This window comes from Scyliorhinus torazame, chromosome 5 (genome assembly GCF_047496885.1).
Source record: "Scyliorhinus torazame isolate Kashiwa2021f chromosome 5, sScyTor2.1, whole genome shotgun sequence".
Lineage (NCBI taxonomy): Eukaryota > Metazoa > Chordata > Chondrichthyes > Carcharhiniformes > Scyliorhinidae > Scyliorhinus > Scyliorhinus torazame.
The window spans coordinates 306,962,654-306,986,781 of NC_092711.1; the positions used below are offsets into that span (position 1 = coordinate 306,962,654).

Below are 24,128 nucleotides of genomic sequence, written 5' to 3' on the forward strand. Positions count from 1 at the left end.
ATGACAGACCTCAGATTTCAACTCCATTTTCCCGCCTGATCTCCATATCCCCCGAGTCTGTGAGAAAACGAAATTCTGTCTACCTCAGCATTAAACATATTCAACGATGGAGCTTCCACAACCCTCGGAGGTAGAGAACTCCACAACCCTTTGAGTGAAGAATTTCCTCCTCATCTCAGCCCGACTTGATTAACCCCTTACCCTGAGACTGTGCCCTGTGTTTTAGATTCCCCCAGGAGAAACTACCTCCTAGTGCCTATGCTGTCAAGCCCCTCTAGAATCTTTAATTTTGTGTCCTTATGCGGTATGGCGACGAGGGGATAACAAATAAAGGCTGTGTGCACTTTATAGAGCACCTTTTCTAAATGTAGCAGGGCTCCACCATTGGCAGTTGTGCCATCAGCCCACCAGGCCCCAAACTACTGAATTACCTTCTGCTCTCTCTCTTCTCTTTTAAGTCACTCCTTCAAACCCACCTCTTTGACTAAGCTTTTGGTCATCTGCCCTCATATCGCCATTGAGGGCGCTGTGTTTTGTTGGGACACTTAACGACATTTACGACTTGCTCTTGTCGAATGTTCAGGAAACACTTCACAGTCCAATGAATTACTTCTGAAGTACAGTCACTGTAGTAATGTAGGCAAAGACAGCAGCCAATTTATACACAGAAAGGGCTCAGAAACTGCGGATGAAATGTGTGACGAGTTGATGTATTTGCAGGTTGAGGGATGGAAGTTGACCAGGACATTAAGCCAACTCCCTGCTCATGGCTGTATTGAGTGGCAGAGCAGGTTCGACGGGAATCATCTGTGACCATAAGACATAGGAGCAGAAGTAGGCCATTTGACCCTGTGGTGAGCCACGTATGGCTGTTGTATATATTATTGTATTTACTCACTGTTACTGTTATTGTGTTGATGTTGTTGTTGGCTCCGCCTGTGGCTCCGCCCCTCTGAGAAGGTATATAACCCATCGATCCGGGACAGCCTCTCAGTGCGGGAGAAGCTTCTGGTGGGCACATTCTAGCTGTTTGAAACCACAGTTCTTGTTAACTACCATTTTGACTGGATTGATTGGTATCAGGCCCATCGAGTCTGCTCTGCCACGCAATGAGATCATAACTGATCTGATAGGGGACTCCTCGGGCCGGATTCTCCCAGCCCGGGGCTAGGCTGGAGAATCCCCGCAACCGGGCCACGCCGCCCTGACGGCGGCACGCGATTCTATTACGCGGCCAGGCCGCTGATTCTTCGGCCCGGATGGGCCGAGCGGCCGCTCTAAAAAGACAGAGTCCCGCCGACGCCGTCCACATCTGGTCGCAGCCTGCGGGAACTCTGCGCGCAGGGTCGGGGGGGGGGGTGGCCTGTGGGGGGGGCTCCAACCCCGAGGGGGGCCTCTGATAGGGCGTGGCCTGTGGCCGGGGCCCACCGATCGGCGGGCTGGCCTCTCGCTCCCCGGGCCTATTTTCTTCCGCGCCAGCCCCTGAACTCCCGCGCCATGTTGCGTTGGGGCCTTGTGTTGAGGGAGGCCACCGCGCATGCGCGGGTTGGCGCTGGCACCACTGCGCATGCGCGGATCCCGCGGCGCACAGTTCACGCCGGGATGGGAGGCTGGAGCGGCGTGAAGCACTCCAGCGCCGTGCTGGCCCCTACGGTACTCCCAGCGGCCCGTTCACGCCGTCATGAAACGCAACGGCGTGGACACTCTGCTGCCGGATGGGAGAATCCCACCCCTCAACTCCACTCTCCCGCCTTATCCCCATAACCCTTGATTCGCCCACTGCTGAAAGTTTTGATGAGTTGCCCCTGTTTTTCTTTGCCCAGATGCTGACCTGCTGAATGTATTCCAGCATTTTCCATTTGTATTGTCGTTTTGCGAGATAGCTTCATTTATTTCAATGTTTTGTACTGCAATTAAAGTGCAGCCAAGGAATATGCGTCCAATCAGACAGATTCAAGACTCTAGCTCATCTCGCCAGTGACCACTGTCCCACTCACAATGTATGTGCAAAGAATCATTTGTGCGCCAAGCCAGGTTATGTATCTTTGTTCACAAACTACTTATCCCCATCTAACACTGCACCATGGGATCTGGTAGGAAAAGCCAGGCAAGCAAACGTTTTGACCTATCTCGGGCCGGTAAAGCTGGAAACCTCAGTTTTCTGACTCATGGGTGGACACGCGGTGAATTGAACCTAGGTGCACTACAGCTCTATAAACAGAAGTTTACCTCAGGAGAAACCTGGGCAGCGTGACAGCACAGTGGGTAGCAGTGTTGCTTCACAGCTCCAGGGTCCCAGGTTCGATTCCCGGCTTGTGCAGAGTCTGCACGCTCTCCCCGTGTCTGCGTGGGTTTCCTCCGGGTGGTCCGGTTTCCTCCCACAAGTCCCGAAAGACGTGCTTGATAGGTAATTTGGACATTCTGAATTCTCCCGCAGTGTACCCGAACAGGCGCCGGAATGTGACGACTAGGGGATTTTCACAGTAACTTCATTGCAGTGTTAATGTAAGCCTACTTGTGACAATAAATTATTATTATAAACCTGGCAAGTGAGAGACAGGAGCCCATCCAGATTTCAAAATATTCTTAAGCATGCGGGAGATGAAATGAAAATGCATAACTTAAGCTGATCTGGGTAGGGGGGGTGGGGAGAGAAGTTAGTCTGTGGACAGATACAAGGCCAGGTATTCAGTCGGTACTCAGTTGAAATCTCCTCGCACGAGTCAGCAACTGATTTTTGAGACAGAAACAGATGTTAGGAAATCAGGCAGCACTGAAGCCGGGAAATGAAACACTTTTACTGTCACAGGAGCTGGAAAGTGTACACATACCAATCGAGGTGGGCATCTCCCCCCACTGCACGACCATCTCCTTGGTGATCCGACCGTAGGTATTTATGTAGACCCCTTCATCCTCGTAGCAAACCAACAGCTCCATCCCATTAGTGTTCGGAAGGATAACAATTGCATGCGGATGAATGCAGCCCTGGATCTGAACGAAGGTTCACGTGAAAACATTACTATTTAGCCAGAAACATTTCTCCACAGCAAATGCACTCATGCTAAAAAAAAACATTGGTCACACAGGAGAGAGAACCACAACATATCAGGCATTAGAATTCACAAGCGTGTTACAATAATGAAGCCTCATATTTGGGTACTCAAATATGAATGTTTTTTCAAAAACAAAGTCTCATTTGCAGCAAACAGGGTTGTAGAAAGACCCAATTTATTTTTCTCTACTTGCCAGGCTGCGTGTGTTTAAGCTGCCACCAGAAGCCCATTTTTCAGCTACTACTATCCTCAGCATCAGAACCGGCATCCACAGTCGGAGGGCAATTTTCATCCGCTGCCTCGTTATTCTCATGAGGTAAGTGTGTGAGGAAGGCAGGAGAATGCCTGAACGTCAATCGCCGAGCTTCCAAACAAAACTGGAACACTCGACAGTGAGCCAGCTTTAATAAAGGCTTGCTCTCCATCAGGTGATTCCCAAAACAATATACCCTGTCACCAGAGCAGGCCCCGCAAGCTGCATGCTGTGCAACATGAAAGGCACCGAGGGGGTGCTTTATTTTTAGAACCTCATGAAGCAGCCAGGCTGCCAAGTGGGGACCCTGGTAATAAGGAGGGCAGATCGACGAATCATTCCGCCTCAGCCAATTGTGCTGCACAATCTGTGCTGAGTGCACACGGGGAAAATTAACTCTTCCACTCTGTCTGCGCTGTGTGGTACAAGTAGCAAACTAAGTCGGCCGGAGACAGTGCAAAGATTTGTCCCTTGCTTGCTCCATTCGGCAAAATCAATGTTTTCACCTGACGCAATGACACACTCTCATTTACCATCCTTACTGCAGATTTCCCCTATGGCACAGCAAGTGGGACAGAATCTGAAACTTAGAGTTCGCCCATTCAACGAAAGCCAGGAGACACTTAAAAATAATAATCTCGATTATTGTCACAAGTAGGCTGGAATGAACACTGCAATGAAGCTACTGTGAAAATCCCCGAGTCGCCACACTCCGGCGCCTGTTCGGATACACTGAGGGAGAATTCAGAATGTCCAATTCACCGAACAAGCACGTCTTTCGGGACTTGTGAGAGGTAACCGGAGCGCCCGGAGGAAACCCACGCAGACACGGGGGAAAACGTGCAGACTCCGCACAGACAGTGAACCAAGCCGGGAATCGAACCCGGGTCCCTGGCGCTGTGAAGCAACAGTGTGCACTCTGTTCACAAGAAGGGTAGACAGAAACTTAGAACTCTCCTCACCCAAAAGGTTGCAGATGCTGGATCAATTGGAGCTATCTTATTCAGGTAAGAAAAGAGCAAACATTTTTGCATTTTTATAGCACCCTTCATAAGCTCAAGGCAGCCCAACGCGCTTTACAGTCAATGGAGTCACTGTTGTAATGTAGGAAATGCACCAGCCAATTTGCACAGTGAGATCCCACCAACAGCAATGTGCTCATGATTATGGGTGGGATTCTCCGCCCCGCCGCGCCACATTTCTGCCAATGGGGTTTCCCATTGTGGGCAGCCCCACGCCGCCAGGAAACCCCCGGGCGCCGGCATAATGGAGAATCACCCCGGCGGAGAATCCCGGCCAAGATAACCTGTTTTAGTGACATTAGTTGAGGGATAATATTGATCAAGATATAGAGAAGAAGTTCCAGGCTAGTGTTATGGGCGAGGCGTTTTCAGAACCTCAAAATGTATCATGGAGTTCAACCAACGTCTCCCTTTAATGGATTTGTTGCTTTTCCGAGCACACGGCTTGTTCCCTCGGTGTGGGATTACAATTATGGACACGTGGGTTTTCAAACACAGAACACTGTTTATTCCATGAACTCAACTTAACATCTTCAATAAACATTGGATCTCTTAACACCCCTTACTTCAAAGATAACTCAGAAAATATTGCAACAGTAAATAATTCCTTAAAATGTTCCTTCAAACTTCCAAGAGACTTAACACCTTTAAACAAAATCACATCAGGTTAAAGGCTTCACTATTATAAGTTTAAATCACCCAAATGATCCAGAGATGGTCTTTTATGGCAGACATCACAGCTCACTGCAAACACAGACACACACGAGCTGTTTTTAAAACTTGCAGCTCTCTGGAAACGCACAGACACCCACAAGCTGTTTTTAAACTGAAACTAAAATCCTGCCAAAATGGCTGACCTAAAGCCCAGCTCCACCCACTCTCTGACATCACTGTTTTCTTAAAGGTACATTGCTTAAACATCCATGTCTTAAAGGTACCCTCACATGACACTAGGTAGTGCCATGGGATCTTTTGTGTCTAAGAGGGAAGATGGGGCCTTATTTTGACGTCTCATTTGAAGACATTTGAAGTCACACGGGAGGGTTTAAACTAGTATGGCAGGGGGGTGGGCACGGGAGCAATAGGTCAGAAGGTGAGAGCATTGATGGAGAACTAGGGAATAAGGACAGTGGGGCTCTGATGCAGAGCAGACAGGGAGAAGTTGCTGAACACAGCGGGTCTGGTGGCCTGAAGTGCATATGTTTTAATGCAAGAGGTATTACGGGTAAGGCAGATGAACTTAGAGCTTGGATTAGTACTTGGAACTATGATGTTGTTGCCATTACAGAGACCTGGTTGAGGGAAGGGCAGGATTGGCAGCTAAACGTTCCAGGATTTAGATGTTTCAGGCGGGATAGAGGGGGATGTAAAAGGGGAGGCGGAGTTGCGCTACTGGTTCGGGAGAATATCACAGCTGTACTGCGGGAGGACACCTCAGAGGGCAGTGAGACTATATGGGTAGAGATCAGGAATAAGAAGGGCGCAGTCACAATGTTGGGGGTTGACTACAGGCCTCCCAACAGCCAGTGGGAGATAGAGGAGCAGATAGGTAGACAGATTTTTGAAAAGAGTAAAAACAACAGGGTTGTGGTGATGGGAGACTTCAACTTCCCCAATATTGACTGGGACTCACTTAGTGCCAGGGGCTTAGACGGGGCGGAGTTTGTAAGGAGCATCCAGGAGGGCTTCTTAAAACAATATGTAGACAGTCCAACTAGGGAAGGGGCGGTACTGGACCTGGTATTGGGGAATGAGCCCGGCCGGGTGGTAGATGTTTCAGTAGGGGAGCATTTCAGTAACAGTGACCCCAATTCAGTAAGTTTTAAAGTACTGGTGGACAAGGATAAGAGTGGTCCTAGAATGAATGTGCTAAATTGGGGGAAGGCTAATTATAACAGTATTAGGCGGGAACTGAAGAACATAGATTGGGGGCGGATGTTTGAGGGCAAATCAACATCTGACATGTGGGAGGCTTTCAAGTGTCAGTTGAAAGGAATTCAGGACCGGCATGTTCCTGTGAGGAAGAAGGATAAATATGGCAATTTTCGGGAACCTTGGATAACGAGAGATATTGTAGGCCTCGTCAAAAAGAAAAAGGAGGCATTTGTCAGGGCTAATAGGCTGGGAACAGACGAAGCCTGCGTGGAATATAAGGAAAGTAGGAAGGAACTTAAGCAAGGAGTCAGGAGGGCTAGAAGGGGTCACGAAAAGTCATTGGCAAATAGGGTTAAGGAAAATCCCAAGGCTTTTTACACATACATAAAAAGCAAGAGGGTAGCCAGGGAAAGGATTGGCCCACTGAAGGATAGGCAAGGGAATCTATGTGTGGAGCCAGAGGAAATGGGCGAGGTACTAAATGAATACTTTGCATCAGTATTCACCAAAGAGAAGAAATTGGTAGATGTTGAGTCTGGAGAAGGGTGTGTAGATAGCCTGGGTCACATTGAGATCCAAAAAGACGAGGTGTTGGGTGTCTTAAAAAATATTAAGGTAGATAAGTCCCCAGGGCCTGATGGGATCGACCCCAGAATACTGAAGGAGGCTGGAGAGGAAATTGCTGAGGCCTTGACAGAAATCTTTGGATCCTCACTGTCTTCAGGGGATGTCCCGGAGGACTGGAGAATAGCCAATGTTGTTTCTCTGTTTAAGAAGGGTAGCAAGGATAATCCAGGGAACTACAGGCCGGTGAGCCTTACTTCAGTGGTAGGGAAATTACTGGAGAGAATTCTTCGAGACAGGATCTACTCCCATTTGGAAGCAAATGGACGTATTAGTGAGAGGCAGCATGGTTTTGTGAAGGGGAGGTCGTGTCTCACTAACTTGATAGAGTTTTTCGAGGAGGTCACTAAGATGATGGATGCAGGTAGGGCAGTGGATGTTGTCTATATGGACTTCAGTAAGGCCTTTGACAAGGTCTCTCATGGTAGACTAGTACAAAAGGTGAAGTCACACGGGATCAGGGGGGAGCTGGCACGGTGGATACAGAACTGGCTAGGTCATAGAAGGCAGAGAGTAGCAATGGAAGGATGCTTTTCTAGTTGGAGGGCTGTGACCAGTGGTGTTCCACAGGGATCAGTGCTGGGACCTTTGCTGTTTGTAGTATATATAAATGATTTGGAGGAAAATGTAACTGGTCTGATTAGTAAGTTTGCAGACGACACAAAGGTTGGTGGAATTGCGGATAGCGATGAGGACTGTCAGAGGATACAGCAGGATTTAGATTGTTTGGAGACTTGGGCGGAAAGATGGCAGATGGAGTTTAATCCGGACAAATGTGAGGTAATGCATTTTGGAAGGTCTAATGCAGGTAGGGAATATACAGTGAATGGTAGAACCCTCAAGAGTATTGAAAGTCAAAGAGATCTAGGAGTACAGGTCCCCAGGTCATTGAAAGGGGCAACACAGGTGGAGAAGGTAGTCAAGAAGGCATACGGCATGCTTGCCTTCATTGGCCGGGGCATTGAGTATAAGAATTGGCAAGTCATGTTGCAGCTGTATAGAACCTTAGTTAGGCCACACCTGGAGTATAGTGTTCAATTCTGGTCGCCACACTACCAGAAGGATGTGGAGGCTTTAGAGAGGGTGCAGAAGAGATTTACCAGAATGTTGCCTGGTATGGGGGGCATTAGCTATGAGGAGCGGTTGAATAAACTCGGTTTGTTCTCACTGGAACGAAGGAGGTTGAGGGGAGACCTGATAGAGGTCTACGAAATTATGAGGGGCATAGACAGAGTGGATAGTCAGAGGCTTTTCCCCAGGGTAGAGGGGTCAATTACTTGGGGGCATAGGTTTAAGGTGAGAGAGACAAGGTTTAGAGTAGATGTACGAGGCAAGTTTTTTACGCAGAGGGTAGTGGGTGCCTGGAACTCGCTACCGGAGGAGGTGGTGGAAGCAGGGACAATAGTGACATTTAAGGGGCATCTTGACAAATACATGAATAGGATGGGAATAGAGGGATATGGACCCAGGAAGTGTAGAAGATTGTAGTTTAGTCGGGCAGCATGGTCGGCACGGGCTTGGAGGGCCGAAGGGCCTGTTCCTGTGCTGTACATTTCTTTGTTCTTTGTTCTTTGTTCTTTGACAGCACCTCCCACTACACAGTACTTCATCGGAATGTGTGCTCAAGGGACAGCATGGTAGCATAGTGGTTAGCACAATTGCTTCACAGCTCCAGGGCCCTAGGTTTGATTCCTGTCTTGGGTCACTGTCTTTGCGAAGTCTGCATGTTTTCCCGTGTGTGTGCGTGGGTTTTCTCCGGATACTCCGGTTTCCTCCCACAGTCCAAAGATGTGCAGGTTAGGTGTATCGGCCATGCTAAATTGCCCTTTGTGTCCAAAATTGCCCTTAGTGTTGGGTGAGGTTACTGGGTTATGGGGATGGGGTGGAGGTGTGGACTTGGGTAGGGTGCTCTTTCAAAGAGCCGGTGCAGACTTGATGGGCCGAATGGCCTCCTTCTGCACTGTAAATTCTATGAAATCTATGAAAGTCTCAGAAAAGGAACTTGTTCCCACAACCGTCCGACTAACAGGGGCACTGCTACCAACTGAGCCGAGATGGGCAGAGTTAAGGAATGTGAAGCACAGGTGGGTGAATCGCTTTGAAGAGAACTAGCAACGATTATTTCACTGAATGTCAGAGGTGGTTTGAAAGGTTGAAAGGCCTACTCATGCTCCTGTGATGAATGTAGTCAACATGCTCAATTACTGGATAATTGAGTTATTGATGAGCGTCTTTCTCCGAATAAATGAATTGCAAACGAATAGCCTGGTATTCAATGGAAAATCAACTTCCTGCACCAAAACAGCGAGACTTACTTCAATGCAACATCAAATACAGTTAAAGCTTTGGAGTTCCTTCCTTAAACTATTCGGCTCTCCACCTCCTTTAAGACACTTCTTAAAATTACATTTTGCCCACCTAGATTATCTCCTTATGTGGTTTGGTGCCAAGGTATGCTTCCTAACCCTCTGATGAATTGTTTCAGGAAATGTTCCATAGACATAGAATTTACAGTGCAGAAGGAGGGCATTCGGCCCATGGAGTCTGCACCGGCCCTTGGAAAGGGCACCCCTCTTAAGCCCACACCTGTAACCCAGCAACCCCACCCAACCCCTTTGGGCACTGAGGGCAATTTAGCACGGCCAATCCACCTAACCTACATTAAAGATGCTATATAATGGCAAGTTGCTGTTGTCTATTCCTTTGAATTAATCGAACCTGGGACCCTGGCGCTGTGAAGCAACAATGCTACCTCTTTATTGGAATGTAGGTGTTGCTGGCAAGGCCAGCATTTGTTGCCCCTCCCTGATTGCCCTTGAACTCAGTGCTTTGCTAGTAACTGCCAACCACATTGCTGCCGGCCAGACCAGGTAAGGTTGGCAGAATTCCTACCCTAAAGGGTCACCAGTGAACCAGATGGGTTTTTACAACAGTAGTTGCCATTACTGAGGCTAGCTTTGTAATTCCAGATTTATTCATTAAGTTCAACTTCCACCAGCTTCTGTGTTGAGAGATAAGCCCAAGATCACAAAGCATTACCCTATGCCTCTAGACTACTCGTCCATTGATATTACCATTATATCACCATCAGCCCAGTTAAGATGAAGATTAGCGATGATCTAATTCAATGGCAGGACAGGTTCAAGGGGCTGAATGGCCAATGTCTCTTCCTATGTATCTGTGGCAGGCATTTTAGAGAATTGGGGAGTGGGAGAGGGAGTTTGGGAAGATAAAATGGTCATAATATGTGAGCGGGAGTTGCACATTCAGCATGGAGTTTCTAAAAACACAGTTTTGGTTCCCACATGCTGTTTGCAAGCTGAACATTGATGTGTTAAAGAAAGTTAATTACAGGGCACGAGTGGGAGTGAGTCAAATTCTCACTTCTCACAGTGCACAGTGACAGAACGGGACAAACCCTTAATGAATTCAGTGAAGCATCCTTTGTGCGTTGCAAAACATTAACAGAGTGCGAGAATTTGTTAAAAGGAAGTGCGGTACAAGCAGTCACTTGCTTTCGATAGTCAATATTGATTGCTACTGAGCACTGGAGATGCAGAAAGTTTCAATTAAATACATCGTGTGACATTCCTCTGCCACTAATTCAATGAAAAATTTACCTGTTTAAGATAAAGTAGTGGGCAGAGAAATGCCACATGACTGAATATGCATTGATTCATTGTCAGCACCAGTACTCATTTCTAGTCTTGACAACACAATATAGTTAATAATACTAGTTTTCGGGCGGGGGGGGAAGGGAGGGGAGTGGAAGAGTCAGAGGACGGGGTGCGAGAGGGGGTTGGGTTGGGGGGGGGGGGGGGGGCGGGGGTAGGAGGTAGCATCCACACCAGTACAAGGAAAAACTCCTAAATGAACCTCTTAGGGGCTGACGGATTCTCCGGGAATCGGCAGGGCGGGCAGAAACGGCGCAGTGAAGTGGCAGGAAGCACTTCGCACCTTCAGGGGCTAGGCCGGCACCAGAGTGGTTTGCGCCCCGCCGGCCGGCGTGGAAGGCCTTTGGCGCCGCACCAGCCGGGGCCGAAGGGACTCCGCTGGCCGGCGCAGGTCCGCGCATGCGCGGGAGCGTCAGCGGCTGCATCTGGCCCCCACGGCACAGGCCCGCCTGTGGATCGGTGGGCCCCGATCACGTTCCAGGCCACCGTGGGGGCACCTTCCGGGACCAGATCGGCCCAAGCCCCCCCCCCCCCCCCGAGGACCCCGCGGGGAGCCCACCCGCGCCGCCAGGTCCCGCAGTAAGGGACCAACTCCAATTTACGCCGGCGGGACCTGCATAGAACGGGCGTGACTTCGGCCCATCGTGGGCTGGAGAATCGGCGGGGGGAGCCCACCGACCGGCGCTGCGCGATTCCCGCTCCCGCGATTCCCGCTCCCGCGATTCCCGCTCCCGCCAAATCTCCGGCGCCGGAGAATTCGGCAGCCGGCAGGGGTGGGATTCACGCCCCCCCCGCCCCCCCCCCCCCCCGGCGATTCTCCGACCTGGCAGGGGGTCGGAGAATCCCGCCCCTGATCTCTTCACACATCTACTCTACTGAGTAGTACTACTCTCCTTTTAAAAAAAATATATATTTTATTAAAGTTTTCAAACACAATTTTTCCACCTTACAAATCAACAAAAAAGATAACGCAATAACTAATAGATAACATAATATAAATAAAATAGTGAACTAACAAAGTAACAAAAAATAGTGCTCCCCCCCTCCACCCCAACCAGAACAAACAGGTTGCCCCCCACCCCCATCCACCCCCTCTGGGCTGCTGCTGCTGCCGATCTATTTTCCCTTAACGTTCTGCGAGATAGTCAAGGAACGGTTGCCACCGCCTGGAGAACCCCTGAACCGATCCTCAACGCAAACTTCATGAACCCTGCCATATCGTTTGTCCAGGCCTCCACGCCGGGGGGTTTTGCTTCCTTCCACATGGGTAAGATCCTTCGCCGGGCTACCAGGGACGCAAAGGCCAGAATATCGGCCTCTTTCGCCTCCTGCACTCCCGGCTTATCCGCTACCCCAAATATAGCTAACCCCCAACCTGGCTTGACCCGGACCTTCGCCACCTTTGAAATCACTCTTGCCACTCCCCTCCAGTACTCATCCAGTGCCGGACATGACCAAAACATGTGTGTGTGGTTTGCCGGGCTTCCCAAGCACCTCCCGCTCCTGTCCTCCACCCCGAAGAACCTGCTCAGCCTCGCTCCCGTCACGTGTGCTCTGTGTAGAACCTTGAATTGTATCAGGCTAAGCCTGGCACACGAGGAAGAGGAATTTACCCTACTTAGGGCATCAGCCCACAGACTCTCCTCAATCTCCTCCCCCAGCTCTTCTTCCCATTTTCCCTTCAGCTCCTCTACCTGCGCCTCCCCCTCGTCTCTCATCTCCTGATATATTTCGGACACTTTGCCCTCCCCGACCCAGACCCCCGAAATCACTCTATCCTGGATCCCCTGTGTCGGGAGCAGCGGAAATTCCCTCACCTGTTGCCTCGTAAACGCCCTCACTTGCATGTTTCTAAAGATATTCCCCGGGGGCAACTCAAACTTTTCCTCCAGCGCTCCCAGGCTTGCAAACATCCCGTCGATAAACAAATCTCTCAATCTCCTAATTCCTGCCCGATGCCAGCTCTGGAACCCTCCGTCCATCCTTCCTGGGACAAACCTATGGTTGTTCCTGATCGGGGACCACACCGAGGCACCCGTCACACCCCTATGTCGCCTCCATTGCCCCCAGATCCTTAAGGTTGCCGCCACCACTGGGTTTGTGGTATACCTTTTCGGGGAGAGCGGTAGCGGCGCCGTCACCAGCGCCTTTTGGCTCGTTCCTTTACAGGACGCCATCTCCAGCCTCTTCCACGTCGCCCCCTCTCCCTCCCTCATCCACTTGCGAACCATCACCACATTGGCGGCCCAATAATAATCGTCCAGATTCGGCAACGCCAGTCCCCCTCTGTCCCTGCTGCGCTACAGGAACCCCTCCTTACCCTCGGGGTCTTCCCTGCCCACACGAAACTCATAACAATCCTATCTATTTTCTTAAAAAAGGCCTTAGTGATCAAAATGGGGAGACATTGAAACACAAAAAGAAACCTTGGGAGGACCATCATTTTGACCGCCTGCACTCTGCCCGCCAATGAGAGCGGCAGCATATCCCACCTCTTGAAATCCTCCTCCATCTGCTCCACCAGCCGTGTCAGATTGAGTTTGTGTAAAGTTCCCCAGCTCTTGGCTACCTGGATCCGCAAACATCGGAAGCTCCTTTCCGCTCTCCTTAACGGCAGGCCGTCTATCCCTCTTCCCTGATCCCCGGGGTGTACTACGAAAAGCTCACTCTTCCCCATGTTAAGCCGATATCCCAAAAAATCTCCAAACTCCCTCAATATCTGCATGACCTCTGTCATCCCCTCGACAGGATCCGCCACATACAGCAGTAGGTCATCTGCGAAGAGTGACACTCGGTGTTCCTCTCCCCCTCTAACCACCCCCCTCCATTTCCTAGAGTCTCTCAGCGCTATGGCCAGTGGTTCAATTGCCAGCGCGAACAGTAATGGGGACAGAGGGCACCCCTGCCTTGTTCCCCCATGTAACCGAAAATACTCCCATCTCTGCCAATTTGTGACTACACTTGCCACTGGGGCCCCACAGAGGAGTTTAACCCAACTGACAAACCCCTCCCCGAACCCAAACCTCCTCAGCACCTCCCATAAATACTCCCACTCTACCCTATCAAATGCCTTCTCTACATCCATCGCTGCCACTATCTCTGCCTCCCCCTCCGCTGGGGGCATCATTATCACCCCCAACAGCCGTCGCACGTTAACATTCAGTTGTCTCCCTTTTACAAACCCTGTCTGGTCTTCATGCACCACCCCTGGGACATAATCCTCGATCCTCATTTCCAGCACTTTTGCCAGCAACTTGGCGTCTACATTCAGGAGCGAAATAGGCCTATATGACCCGCATTGTAGCGGATCTTTATCTCGCTTCAGGATTAATGATATCGTCGCCTCCGACATTGTCGGGGGTAGAGTCCCCCCTTCTCTGGCCTCGTTAAAGGTTCTTGCCAACAGCGGGGCCAACAAGTCCACGTACTTCCTATAAAATTCCACCGGGAACCCGTCTGGTCCCGGGGCCTTCCCTGCCTGCATGTTCCCCAGCCCTTTAGTCACTTCATCCATCCCGATTGGCGCCCCCAGACCTGCCACCTCCTGCTCCACCACCTTCGGGAACCTTAGTTGGTCCAAGAACTGTTGCATCCCCTCTTTTCCCTACGGGGGTTGGGACCTATATAGCCTCTCATAAAAGGTCTTAAACACCTCATTTACCTTCCCTGCACTCTGCACCGTAGTTCCCGTTTCATCCCTAACTCCCCCTATTTCCCTCGCCGCTATCCTCTTACGAAGCTGGTGGGCCAGCAGCCGACTCGCTTTTTCCCCATATTCGTATCTCATCCCCTGTGCCTTCCTCCACTGTGCCTCTGCCTTCCCTGTGGTCAGCAGGTCAAACTCCCTCTGAAGTCTTCGCCTCTCCCTATATAGTCCTTCGTCCGGGGCCTCCGCATATCTTTTATCCCCACTGAAAATCTCCCCCACTAATCTCTCCCTTTCTTTGCCCTCTTTTTTCTCCTTGTAAGCCCTAATGGAGATCAACTCTCCCCTAACCACCACGTTCAGCACTTCCCATACTACCCCCACCTGGACCTCACCATCATCATTGGCCTCCAGGTACCTTTCAATACATCCCCGCACCCTTCCACAGACTCCCTCATCCGCCAATAGTCCCATATCCAGTCGCCAGAGTGGGCGCTGTTCCCTCTCCTCTCCTAGTTCCAGATCCACCCAGTGCGGGGCATGATCTGAAACGGCTATGGCCGAGTACTCCGTTCCTTCCACCCTCGAAATCAGTGCCCTACTCAAAACAAAGAAATCTATCCGGGAGTAAACCTTATGAACATGGGAGAAAAAGGAAAACTCTTTGGCCAACGGCCTAGCAAATCTCCACGGATCCACTTCCCCCATTTACTCCATACACCCCCTGAGCACCTTGGCCGCTGCCAGCCTTCTTCCGGTCCTGGATCTAGACTGATCTAACCCTGGATCCAGCACAGTATTGAAATCCCCCCCCATTATCAGGCTTACTAGGTCCAGGTCCGGGATACGTCCCAGCATCTGCTTCATAAATCCTGCATCATCCCAGTTCGGGGCATGTACATTTACCAGGGACCTCCATTCCCTGCAATCTACCACTCACCATCACGTATCTGCCACCGTTGTCCACTACTATATTCCTAGCCTCGAACGACACCCGTTTCCCCACCAATATAGCCACCCCTCTATTTTTCGCGTCCAACCCCAAGTGGAACACCTGTCCCACCCATCCTTTCCGGTACCTAACCTGATCCGCCACCTTCAGATGCGTCTCCTGAAGCATGACCACGTCTGCCTTCAGTCCTTTTAAGTGCGCGAACACTCGGGCCCTCTTAATCGGCCCATTTAGGCCTCGCACATTCCACGTGATCAGCCGGATTGGGGGGCTGCCCCCCCCCCCCCCAGCCGACTAGCCATCATCTACTCTAGGCCAGTCCCACGTCCAGGTCCCGCGCACCCACCAGTCCCCCAGGCGGCGCACTCCCGTCCCGACCACCTTTTCCCTTGCCAGCTCCCTCGCGATCCCAGCAGCAGCAACCCAGTTATCCCCCCCCCCTCCCCGCTAGATCCCCATCTAGCATGGTTACTCCCCCCATAATGCTTCCGAACGTCAGCTGACCCCGACTTCCCCCGCTCTCTCCTTGACCCCCCCGTGTGTGGAACTCTCACCCTCCTTGCGCCTATCTTCCCGCCATCATCTCCCTAGCGCGGGAAAAAAAACGCGCTTTCCTAGATCAGCCCCACCCCCTATGGCGCAGCTCCCACTACAGCCCCGTTCCCAGTCCCCATCCCCCACCTATGTCCCTTTTTCCACCGTCGCCCACATTTCTCAGTGTCCCCCCGTCAAAGAAAAAAGGGATTTTTCTCTTCCCTTTCCCCTCCCCATCTATCGTCCCAATACGGTGAACCTCCCATTCCCCAATTTACCTTTCTGTACATCAACATCGTCATTTCCCCCACAGCATCAGTCCCTCAGTTCTGGTCCAATTTCTCTTTTTGGGTGAAGGTCCATGCCTCTTCCGACGTTTCAAAATAGTAGTGTCTATCTTGGTGCGTGACCCACAATCGCGCCGGCTGCAGCAGCCCAAACTTTACTTTCTTCTTGTGAAGCGCCGCCTTGGCCCGATTAAAACTCGCTCTCCTTCTCGCCACCTCCGCGCTCCAGTCCTGATACACTCGTATCACCGCATTCTCCCACCTGCTACTCCATACCTTCTTGGCCCAGCTCAAAACAGCCTCTCTGTCCGAGAAGCGGTGAAATCTCACCACTATCGCCCTTGGTAGTTCTCCAGCCTTTGGTCTCCTCGCGAGGACCCAGTGAGCCCCTTCCACCTCCAGGGGGCCCGGGGGGGCCTCAGCTCCCATTAGCGAATGGAGCATCGTGCTCACATAAGCCCCCAACGTCAGCTCCCGCCACTCCCTCAGGGAGACCCAGAATCCGGAGATTTTTTCTCCTCGACCTGTTTTCCAGGACTTCGAGTCTTTCGATACACCTCTTGCGTAGCGCCTCGTGCGTCTCCATTTTTACCGCTAGGCCCAGAATCTCATCCTCGTTCTCAGCTGCCTTCTCCTTCACCCCACGGAACTCTATCGCCTGGGCCTTTTGCGTTTCTTTTCGCTCTTCGATTGCCAACAACATCAGCGCCAGCACCTCCTTCTTTAATTCCTCCACACACCGTCTGAGGAATTCCTGCTGATCCGGGCCCCATGTCGTCTGGTCTCCACCCGCCGCCATCTTGCTTCCTCCTTCTCTTCTCTGCCGCTGTTCCAGAGGATCCTTCGCAATCTGGCCACTACCACCAATCTTTTCCATACACACTAGGGGGGACTCCTTACTTCGTCACCCACCACTGGGTTTGGTCCGAAAAAATTTCCGTTGGGGCTCTCAAAAAGAGCCCAAAAGTCCGTTAGAGCGGGAGCTGCCACAATGTGCGGCTTAGCAGTGCATCGCCGCAACCGGAAGTCCAGTACTACACTCCTATAGGCTTCGGCTGTGTGTATGTATTTACATTGTGTATTTTATGTTTGCCCTGTTATGTATTTTCTTTTCATGTACGAATGATCTGCCTGAGCTGCACGCGGAACAATACGTTTTACTGTACTTTGGTACACGTGACAATAAACCAATCCAATCCAAGCGTTTGCACTACACCAGTGACATGGGTGTTTACAAACAGTATTACTGCAATATTGCCCTGCAAATTTTCAATTTTCATTTTGTCTCTCTTTTTGTATTTGTCCCAAACATTGTACATTGTAAACATCCACTTCTTCAAGCTACTATTATGTAATTTGATTATATTTTATTTTGTCAGTTCTAAAAAAATTCTTCAATAAATATACTTAAAAAAATAATACGAGCTCTTTTTAAAAAACTTACGGCAAGGTAAGGAACTGATCCACAGAAATCTGGGGAGGGATTCTCTCACCCCGGGCCACAGAATCGCCACGACTGGCGCGAATCGCGCCACGCCGCCCCGACGCGATATTCCGCAGAGCGGAGAATCGGTGCCATTGGAGCCAGCGCGGTCGGCGCGGCGCTACGGGGTCCTCCTGACGATTTTCCGCCTGGGATGGGCCGAGGGGCTGTACCAAAAAACCCGAGTCCCGCCGGCGCCGTTCTAACCCGGTCTTACCCGGCTGGACCTCCGCGTGGAAGGGTCCGGGTCCGACCCTGGGGGGGCCTCCTCGGTGGCCTAGCCCGCGATCGGGGCCCACCGATCGGCGGGCCGGCCTCTCGGGCTGGGGGCCTCTTTTGTTCCGCGCCGGCCCCTGTAGCCCTACGCCATGTTGTGTCGGGGCCGGCGCGGAGAAGGGAGACACCTTCGGAAATCGCGCCGGTCCCACTGCGCATGCGCGCGTTGGCGCCGATGTCACTGCACATGCGTGGACCCCGCGGCACCCATCTGATACCGGGATCGGCAGCTGGAGCGGCGTGGATCGCTCCAGTGCTGTGCTGGCCCCCTGTAGGGGCCAGAATTGCTGATGCTGTGGCCATGTTGATGCCTTCGGGAAACGCGACGGCATTTACAATGGTGTCAACACTTAGCCTCAGGATCAGAGAATCCCACCCCTGACTTTCCATAACGACTAGCCAATGCTGGTCTAGTCAGTGGTGGAGAAACCACATATGAATCGCTCCGGACTTTTTCCTCGAAGGTCCGGGGTGATTCGCCGCTTTCCAGGGGCAAGCAGAGCCCCGGCATGCGTCCCGCAGCTCTGTCTGCGGCCGCGGCCCTGCTAGCCGGGGCCCTGCTAGCCAGACCCCGCGGCTGCTGCGCATGGCGGCCACAAGCGGTCTGTGCATGCGCACGGTGGCCCACCTCGGCGCGGGCGCAACCGATATGGCGGAGCCATACAGCGGGCCCGCGCGGAGAAAGGTAGGTCCCGCCAAGATCGCGATGGCCCGCCGATCGGTGGTCCCCGATCGCGGGCCTGGCCACCGCTGAGGCCCCCCCCGGAGTCAGATACCCCCCTGCCCCCCACCGCAGCCGCAGGTCCAGCTCCCGCCAGGTGGTACCATATGTAAACCACGCTGGCAGGAGTTTGGCCGGTTGACCGTGGAGAATCACCCTGTGGACCTGTTCCAACGGCTCCCGACAGGCGCCGCATCGACAACGCGCGCGGGACTGGCAGAACCGCGGAAGCGCCGTCGCGCTGGACCTCCGGCGTGAATGGCTATTCTTCGCCCCCCGCGCCAGACGTGATTCCGGCTCGGAAGGCCGGAGAATCCCACCCTATGATCATCAGCTCCAGTCTAAACTCCTCCCTTTAGCTTAAGAGCCAGTGCAATTTATAGTACTGTTCCTCAGCTCCCTCTAGAGGCTAGGCTTAACATAACATTAACTCTTCACAGGCTGTACATTTGTATAATGTCATAGGAATCTGACTGGCCGGGATCATTCAGAATCACACAAAGGTAACCACGTTGATGTGGGACTGGAGGTACACACGGGTCAGACTGGGAACAATGGGCAAGATTCTTTTCCCCAAGAAACCCGTGAACCAGTTTAAAATACAAAACAGCAGCACTGTGGGCATTGTCATTAATATCGGCTTTTAATCACAAGATATTCAAATTCTCAAACTGTCGGGTCAAATTTGAACTCGCATTACCAGGTAATTAATGAAAGCACTATACTTAAAGCACGGCCATTCTCCGCTACACTTGTTAAAAAAATTGTTGGTTATTATTTCCTAAATGCTGTTGCAAAGTGTGCCGTCAGGTAGATTGAACGAGGACATGAAGTTTCCCCCTTGTCAAATATCTCTTGAGCACTCTTGCTGTAATTTCACACATGAACTGACACTTCAGCAAAGCATCAAGTTCACTTATTTTGATCAAACTAAGATCCACCAAATAAAAAGAGTTGGAGGAAATGGACGAAAATGAAAAGAAAAAAAACCCCGAATTCCTTAATTGCACTGAGCACCTAACCGTGATGTGGAAAACACATTTTGTCAGACTGTGCATTAATACTGGTTACAATAGTATTTCCACAGATACTCCACAGGTCTCCCATAGAAATCCGACAGTGCAGAGGTCCGCACCAACCCCTGGGAAGAACACCTGACCTAGGCCCACTCCCCCACCCTATCCCCCAAACCCCACCTAACCTGCACATCTTTGGAATACGTATTTTTATGAGGCCATGCATTGATCAGAATTAAATTAGATTATAAGAATTAATAATGCTGCAATTTTGTTCCCCTGAAAGTATTTACCCAATTCCCTTCTGAGGGCAACTACTGAATCTGTATTGAGGCAGTCATTTTAAATCTGAACCATTCCTGTAAAGAAAAAAAACTTTTCTTCACATTTTCTCTGCTCTTAATGCCTACCTCCTTGAATCTGTGTTCTCTCTCTACTGACTCCTCAGTTATTGGAAGCAGTTTCCCGTTTTATCTACTCTATCTAAACCCTTCATGGTTTTAAACACCTTTATCGAATCTTCTTTTAACCTTCTCTGCTTTGAGGACAATAAATCCTGCTTTTCCAGCCTACCCATAGAATTGTAATCCCTCATCTCTTACACTGTTTGGTTCAATCTCTTCTGCACCCATTCCAAAAGCCTTCACACATCCTTCCTAAATTGTGGTGCCCAGAATTGGACACATTGTGCAAATTGAGGCCAAACTAAAATGACAGAATCGAAGAATTGTTACAGCGCAGAAGGAGGCCATTCGGCCCATCGTGTCTGCACCGGCTCCCCAACGAGCATCGTGACTTGGTGCCGTTCCCCTGCCTTTTCCCCCTACCTCTGCACATTGTTTCTATTCAAATAATCATCTAATACCCTCTTGAATGCCTCGATTGAACCTGCCCCCACCACACTTCCAGGCCATGCATTCCAGACTCGAAACATTCGCTGTCTCAAAATGTTTTTCTCGCATCCTACTTGCTTCTGTTATAAATCACTTTAAATCTGTTCCCTCTCATTCTTGACCCGTTCACGAGCGGGAACAGTTTCTCCCTGTCTACTCTGTCCAGCCCCCTCGTGACTTTGAACATGTCTATCAAATCTCCTCTTCTCTCCCAGGAGAACAGTCCCAACCTTTCCAATCTATCCTCAAAACTGAAGTTTCTCATCGCTGGAACCATTCTTGTTAACCTCTTCTGCGCTCTCTCCAATGCGTTCACATCCTTCCTATAGCGTGGCACCCAGAACTGTACACATTTTTCATAAAAATACAGCACAATTTCCTGGCCTGTATTTATAATGCTTATCCTGTATGCATCATTAACTGCATTATTATCTGTACTGCCCCCTTCAAAGAACTTCACACAAACACCCTCAGGTTAAATAGCAAAAGATAGACAGAGACAAGCAATCCCACAACCAATGTGTCAGATCTTAGCTCCGCAGTCCTGTCACATCCAGTCATGAATGGTGGTGGGCAATTAAATATCTCACTGGAGGAGAAGGCTCCACAAATATCCATATCCTCAATGATGTGGGAGCCCAGCACACCAGCACAAAAGATAAGGCTTTGGGCGTTTGCTACCTTCTTGATTTGGAAGTGCATCACAGAAGTCCGTCTGCACCAATTTGATTCACACCACATGATATCCAGAAACGACTGAAGGCACTGGATAGTGCAAAGGCTATGGACTCTGACAATATTCCAGCAATAGTACTGTTTGTCTTCTCAAATGGCTGCAGTGATGTCACTGTGTGGGTGGAGCTGGGCGGTGGCTCTGGTTTTTACTTTCGTTTTGAGCTAGAAGCTGTTTGCGGCTGAGTTTTATTTTCGGTTTAGACAGTTGGAAGCTGTATTCAGACTACAAGGATCTTGGAGTCTGTCATAGTATGCACCCATGCATATCATGAGGTAAAGACAGGCAGTGACAGACACCCAGGTTAGCCAATCAACACACAGGACAGAACACAACCAATCACCAGACAGAACACTGGAGGTGGGTTTCCCACTATAAAACACACGAGGCATCAGCACTCCGCCTCTTTCCACTGGTAACAACTGTAGTGATAGTCATGGTGTATATATCAGTCAGCACCTTCTACACGTGGATCAGAGCTAGCCTGGTCTAGTTAGTTAGAGTTAGTACACTTAGAGTAATGGAGTGTCAACCCACAGCCAGCTGTGTGCATTGTTACAGAAGTTCAATAAATCATATTGAACCAACGTCTAAGTTTGGTGTCTGCTTTACAGTCCAACTGCATCCAGTTGCAGTCCGTGTTACCCCAGGGTAGATAACACGACAGAGTCTCTCTCTCTCTGCATGTTAAAGAGGTATCTTCTGATCACTTGATAACTTCAAAGTAATAACTTGTTATTCTGGAAGGAATTCAAATCTACTGTTTTGTGATAAAAGGGATTGTCTGATTTATGGATGTTGTTACTTGAGTGAAACAGTAAAGGGACGTTATTAAGGGTTACATATAGAGTACTGTAGCTGAGTGGGGTATTTATGTTTGCAGTTGATAAAATGTTTACTGTGTATGCTTATAAAATGTTAACTGACTTTGTATAATAAACTTTGTTTTTGATTTACAGTGCTTAAGGCCTCTGTTGCATAACACCTGAAGAGTCGGCCCTTGTGCTCCTCATAACCAAAATCTATAAACAGTTGTAGGTCAGGTGAACTCCATGATATCCTTTGGTGTTCTCTAACCCCTGACCCATAACATACTGAAGACTTGTGCTCCAGAACTTACCACACTCCGAGTCAAGCTGTTACAGTACAGTTACAACTCTGGCACCTGTCCAGCAATGTGGAAAATTGTCCAGGTACGTCCTGCACCACAAAAAGCAGGAGAAATCCAACCAGTCAATTACTGCCCCAACATAAGGTCAGAATTGGGGATGTTCACTGGGGGCCACGGTGGCACAGTGCTTAGCACTGCTGCCTCACAGCTCCAGGGTCCCGGTTTCAGTTCTGGCCTTGGGTGACTGTCTGTGTGGAGTTTGCACTTTCTTTCCGTGTCTGCGTGGGTTTTCTCCGGGTGCAACAGTTTCCCAAAGATGTGCAGGTTAGGTGGATTTATGATGTTAAATTGCCCCTTAGTATAGATACTGGGATAGGATAGAAGCATGGGTTTAGGTAGGGCACTCTTTCCAAGGGCCGGTGCAGACTCGATGGGCCGAATGGCCTCCTTCTGCACTGTATGATTCTATGGTGATTGCACAATGTTCAGCACTATTCGTAACTCCTCATATACTGAAGTAGGCCATGTCCAAATGCCGAAAGACCTGGACAATATCCAGACGTGGGCTTACAAGTGACATGTAACATTTGTGCCACACAAGTGCCAGGCAATGTCCATCTCCAACAGGAAAGAATCTAACCATCAGACCTTAAAAATCATTGGCATTAACATATCTGAATCTCCCACTATCAACATCCTGGGGGTTACCATTTATCAGAAACTGAACTAGCCATATAAATACTGTGGCTGCAAGAGCAGGTCAGAGACTAGGAATCCTGCAGTGAATAACTCTCCTCCTGACTCCCCAAATCCTGCCCACAATCTAAAAGGCAAAGTCAGGAGTGTAATGGAATACTCCCCCACTTTCCTGGATAAGCGAGACTCCAGCAACACTCAAGAAGCTCGTCACCATCCAGGACAAAGTATCCCAATTGATTGGTACCCCATCAACCAACATTGCTTCCTCCACCACCAATGCACAGTAGCAGCAGATGCAAGATGCACTGCAGGAACTCACGCAGGCTCCTTAGACAGCAGCTACAATTGCTACCATCCAGAAGCAGACATATAGGAACACCACCACTTGGAAGTTCCCCTCCAAGCCACTCACCATTCTGACCTGGAAATATATCACCGTTCCTTCACTGTCACTGGGACAAAATCCTGGAATCTCCTCCCTGACAGCACTGTGGTTGCACCTGCACCAAATGGACTTTAAAAAAATTAATTTACGGGATGTGGGCATCACTGGTTAGGCCAGCATTTATTGCCCATCCCTAGTTGCCCTTCAGAAGGTGGTGGTGAGTTGCCTTCTTGAACTGCTGCAGTCCTTGATGTGTAGGTACACCCACTGTGCTGTTAGGGAGGGAGTTCCAGGCTTCTGTCCAGGCGACAGCGATGGAATGGTGATATATTTCCAAGTCAGGGTGGTGAGTGACATGGAGGGGAACCTCCAGGTGGTGGGGTTCCCAGGTATCTGCTGCTCCTGTCCTTCTAGATGGTAGTGGTCGTGGGTTTGGAAGGTGCAGATTAAGGAGCCTTGGTGAGTTACTGCAGTGCATCTTGCAGATGGTACACACGGCTGCCACTGTTCGTCGGTGGTGGAGGGTTTGAAGTTTGTGGAAGGAGGAGCAATCAAGCGGGCTGCTTTGTCCTGCATGGTGTGCAGCTTCCTGAGAGTTGTTAGAGCTGCGCTCATCCAGGCAAGTGGAGAGTGTTCCATCACACTCCTGACTTGTGCCTTGTAGATGGGGGACAGACTTTGGGGGGGTCAGGAGGTGAGTTACTCGCTCCAGGATTCCTAGCCGTTGACCTGCCCTGGTAGCCACAGTATTAATGTGACTGGTTCAGTTCAGTTTCTGATCAACGGTAACCCCCAGGATGTTGATTGTGGGGGATTCAGCAATGGCAATGGCATTGAATGCCAAGGGGTGATGGTTAGATCCTCCTTGTAGGAGATGGTCATTGCCTGACA

General features: G+C 50.3%; 1 protein-coding gene across 2 annotated transcripts in view; it reads right to left on the minus strand.

Annotated features, from left to right (window-relative positions):
- Positions 1–24,128, minus strand: part of LOC140421291 (mitogen-activated protein kinase kinase kinase kinase 4) — a 404,363-nt gene that overhangs the window by 21,252 nt on the left and 358,983 nt on the right. For both annotated transcript variants that reach the window (XM_072505898.1, XM_072505897.1), the window contains one exon: positions 2,832–2,991. In XM_072505898.1, coding sequence (XP_072361999.1) covers positions 2,832–2,991 — 160 coding nt within the window. The remainder of the gene's footprint in view (positions 1–2,831; positions 2,992–24,128) is intronic.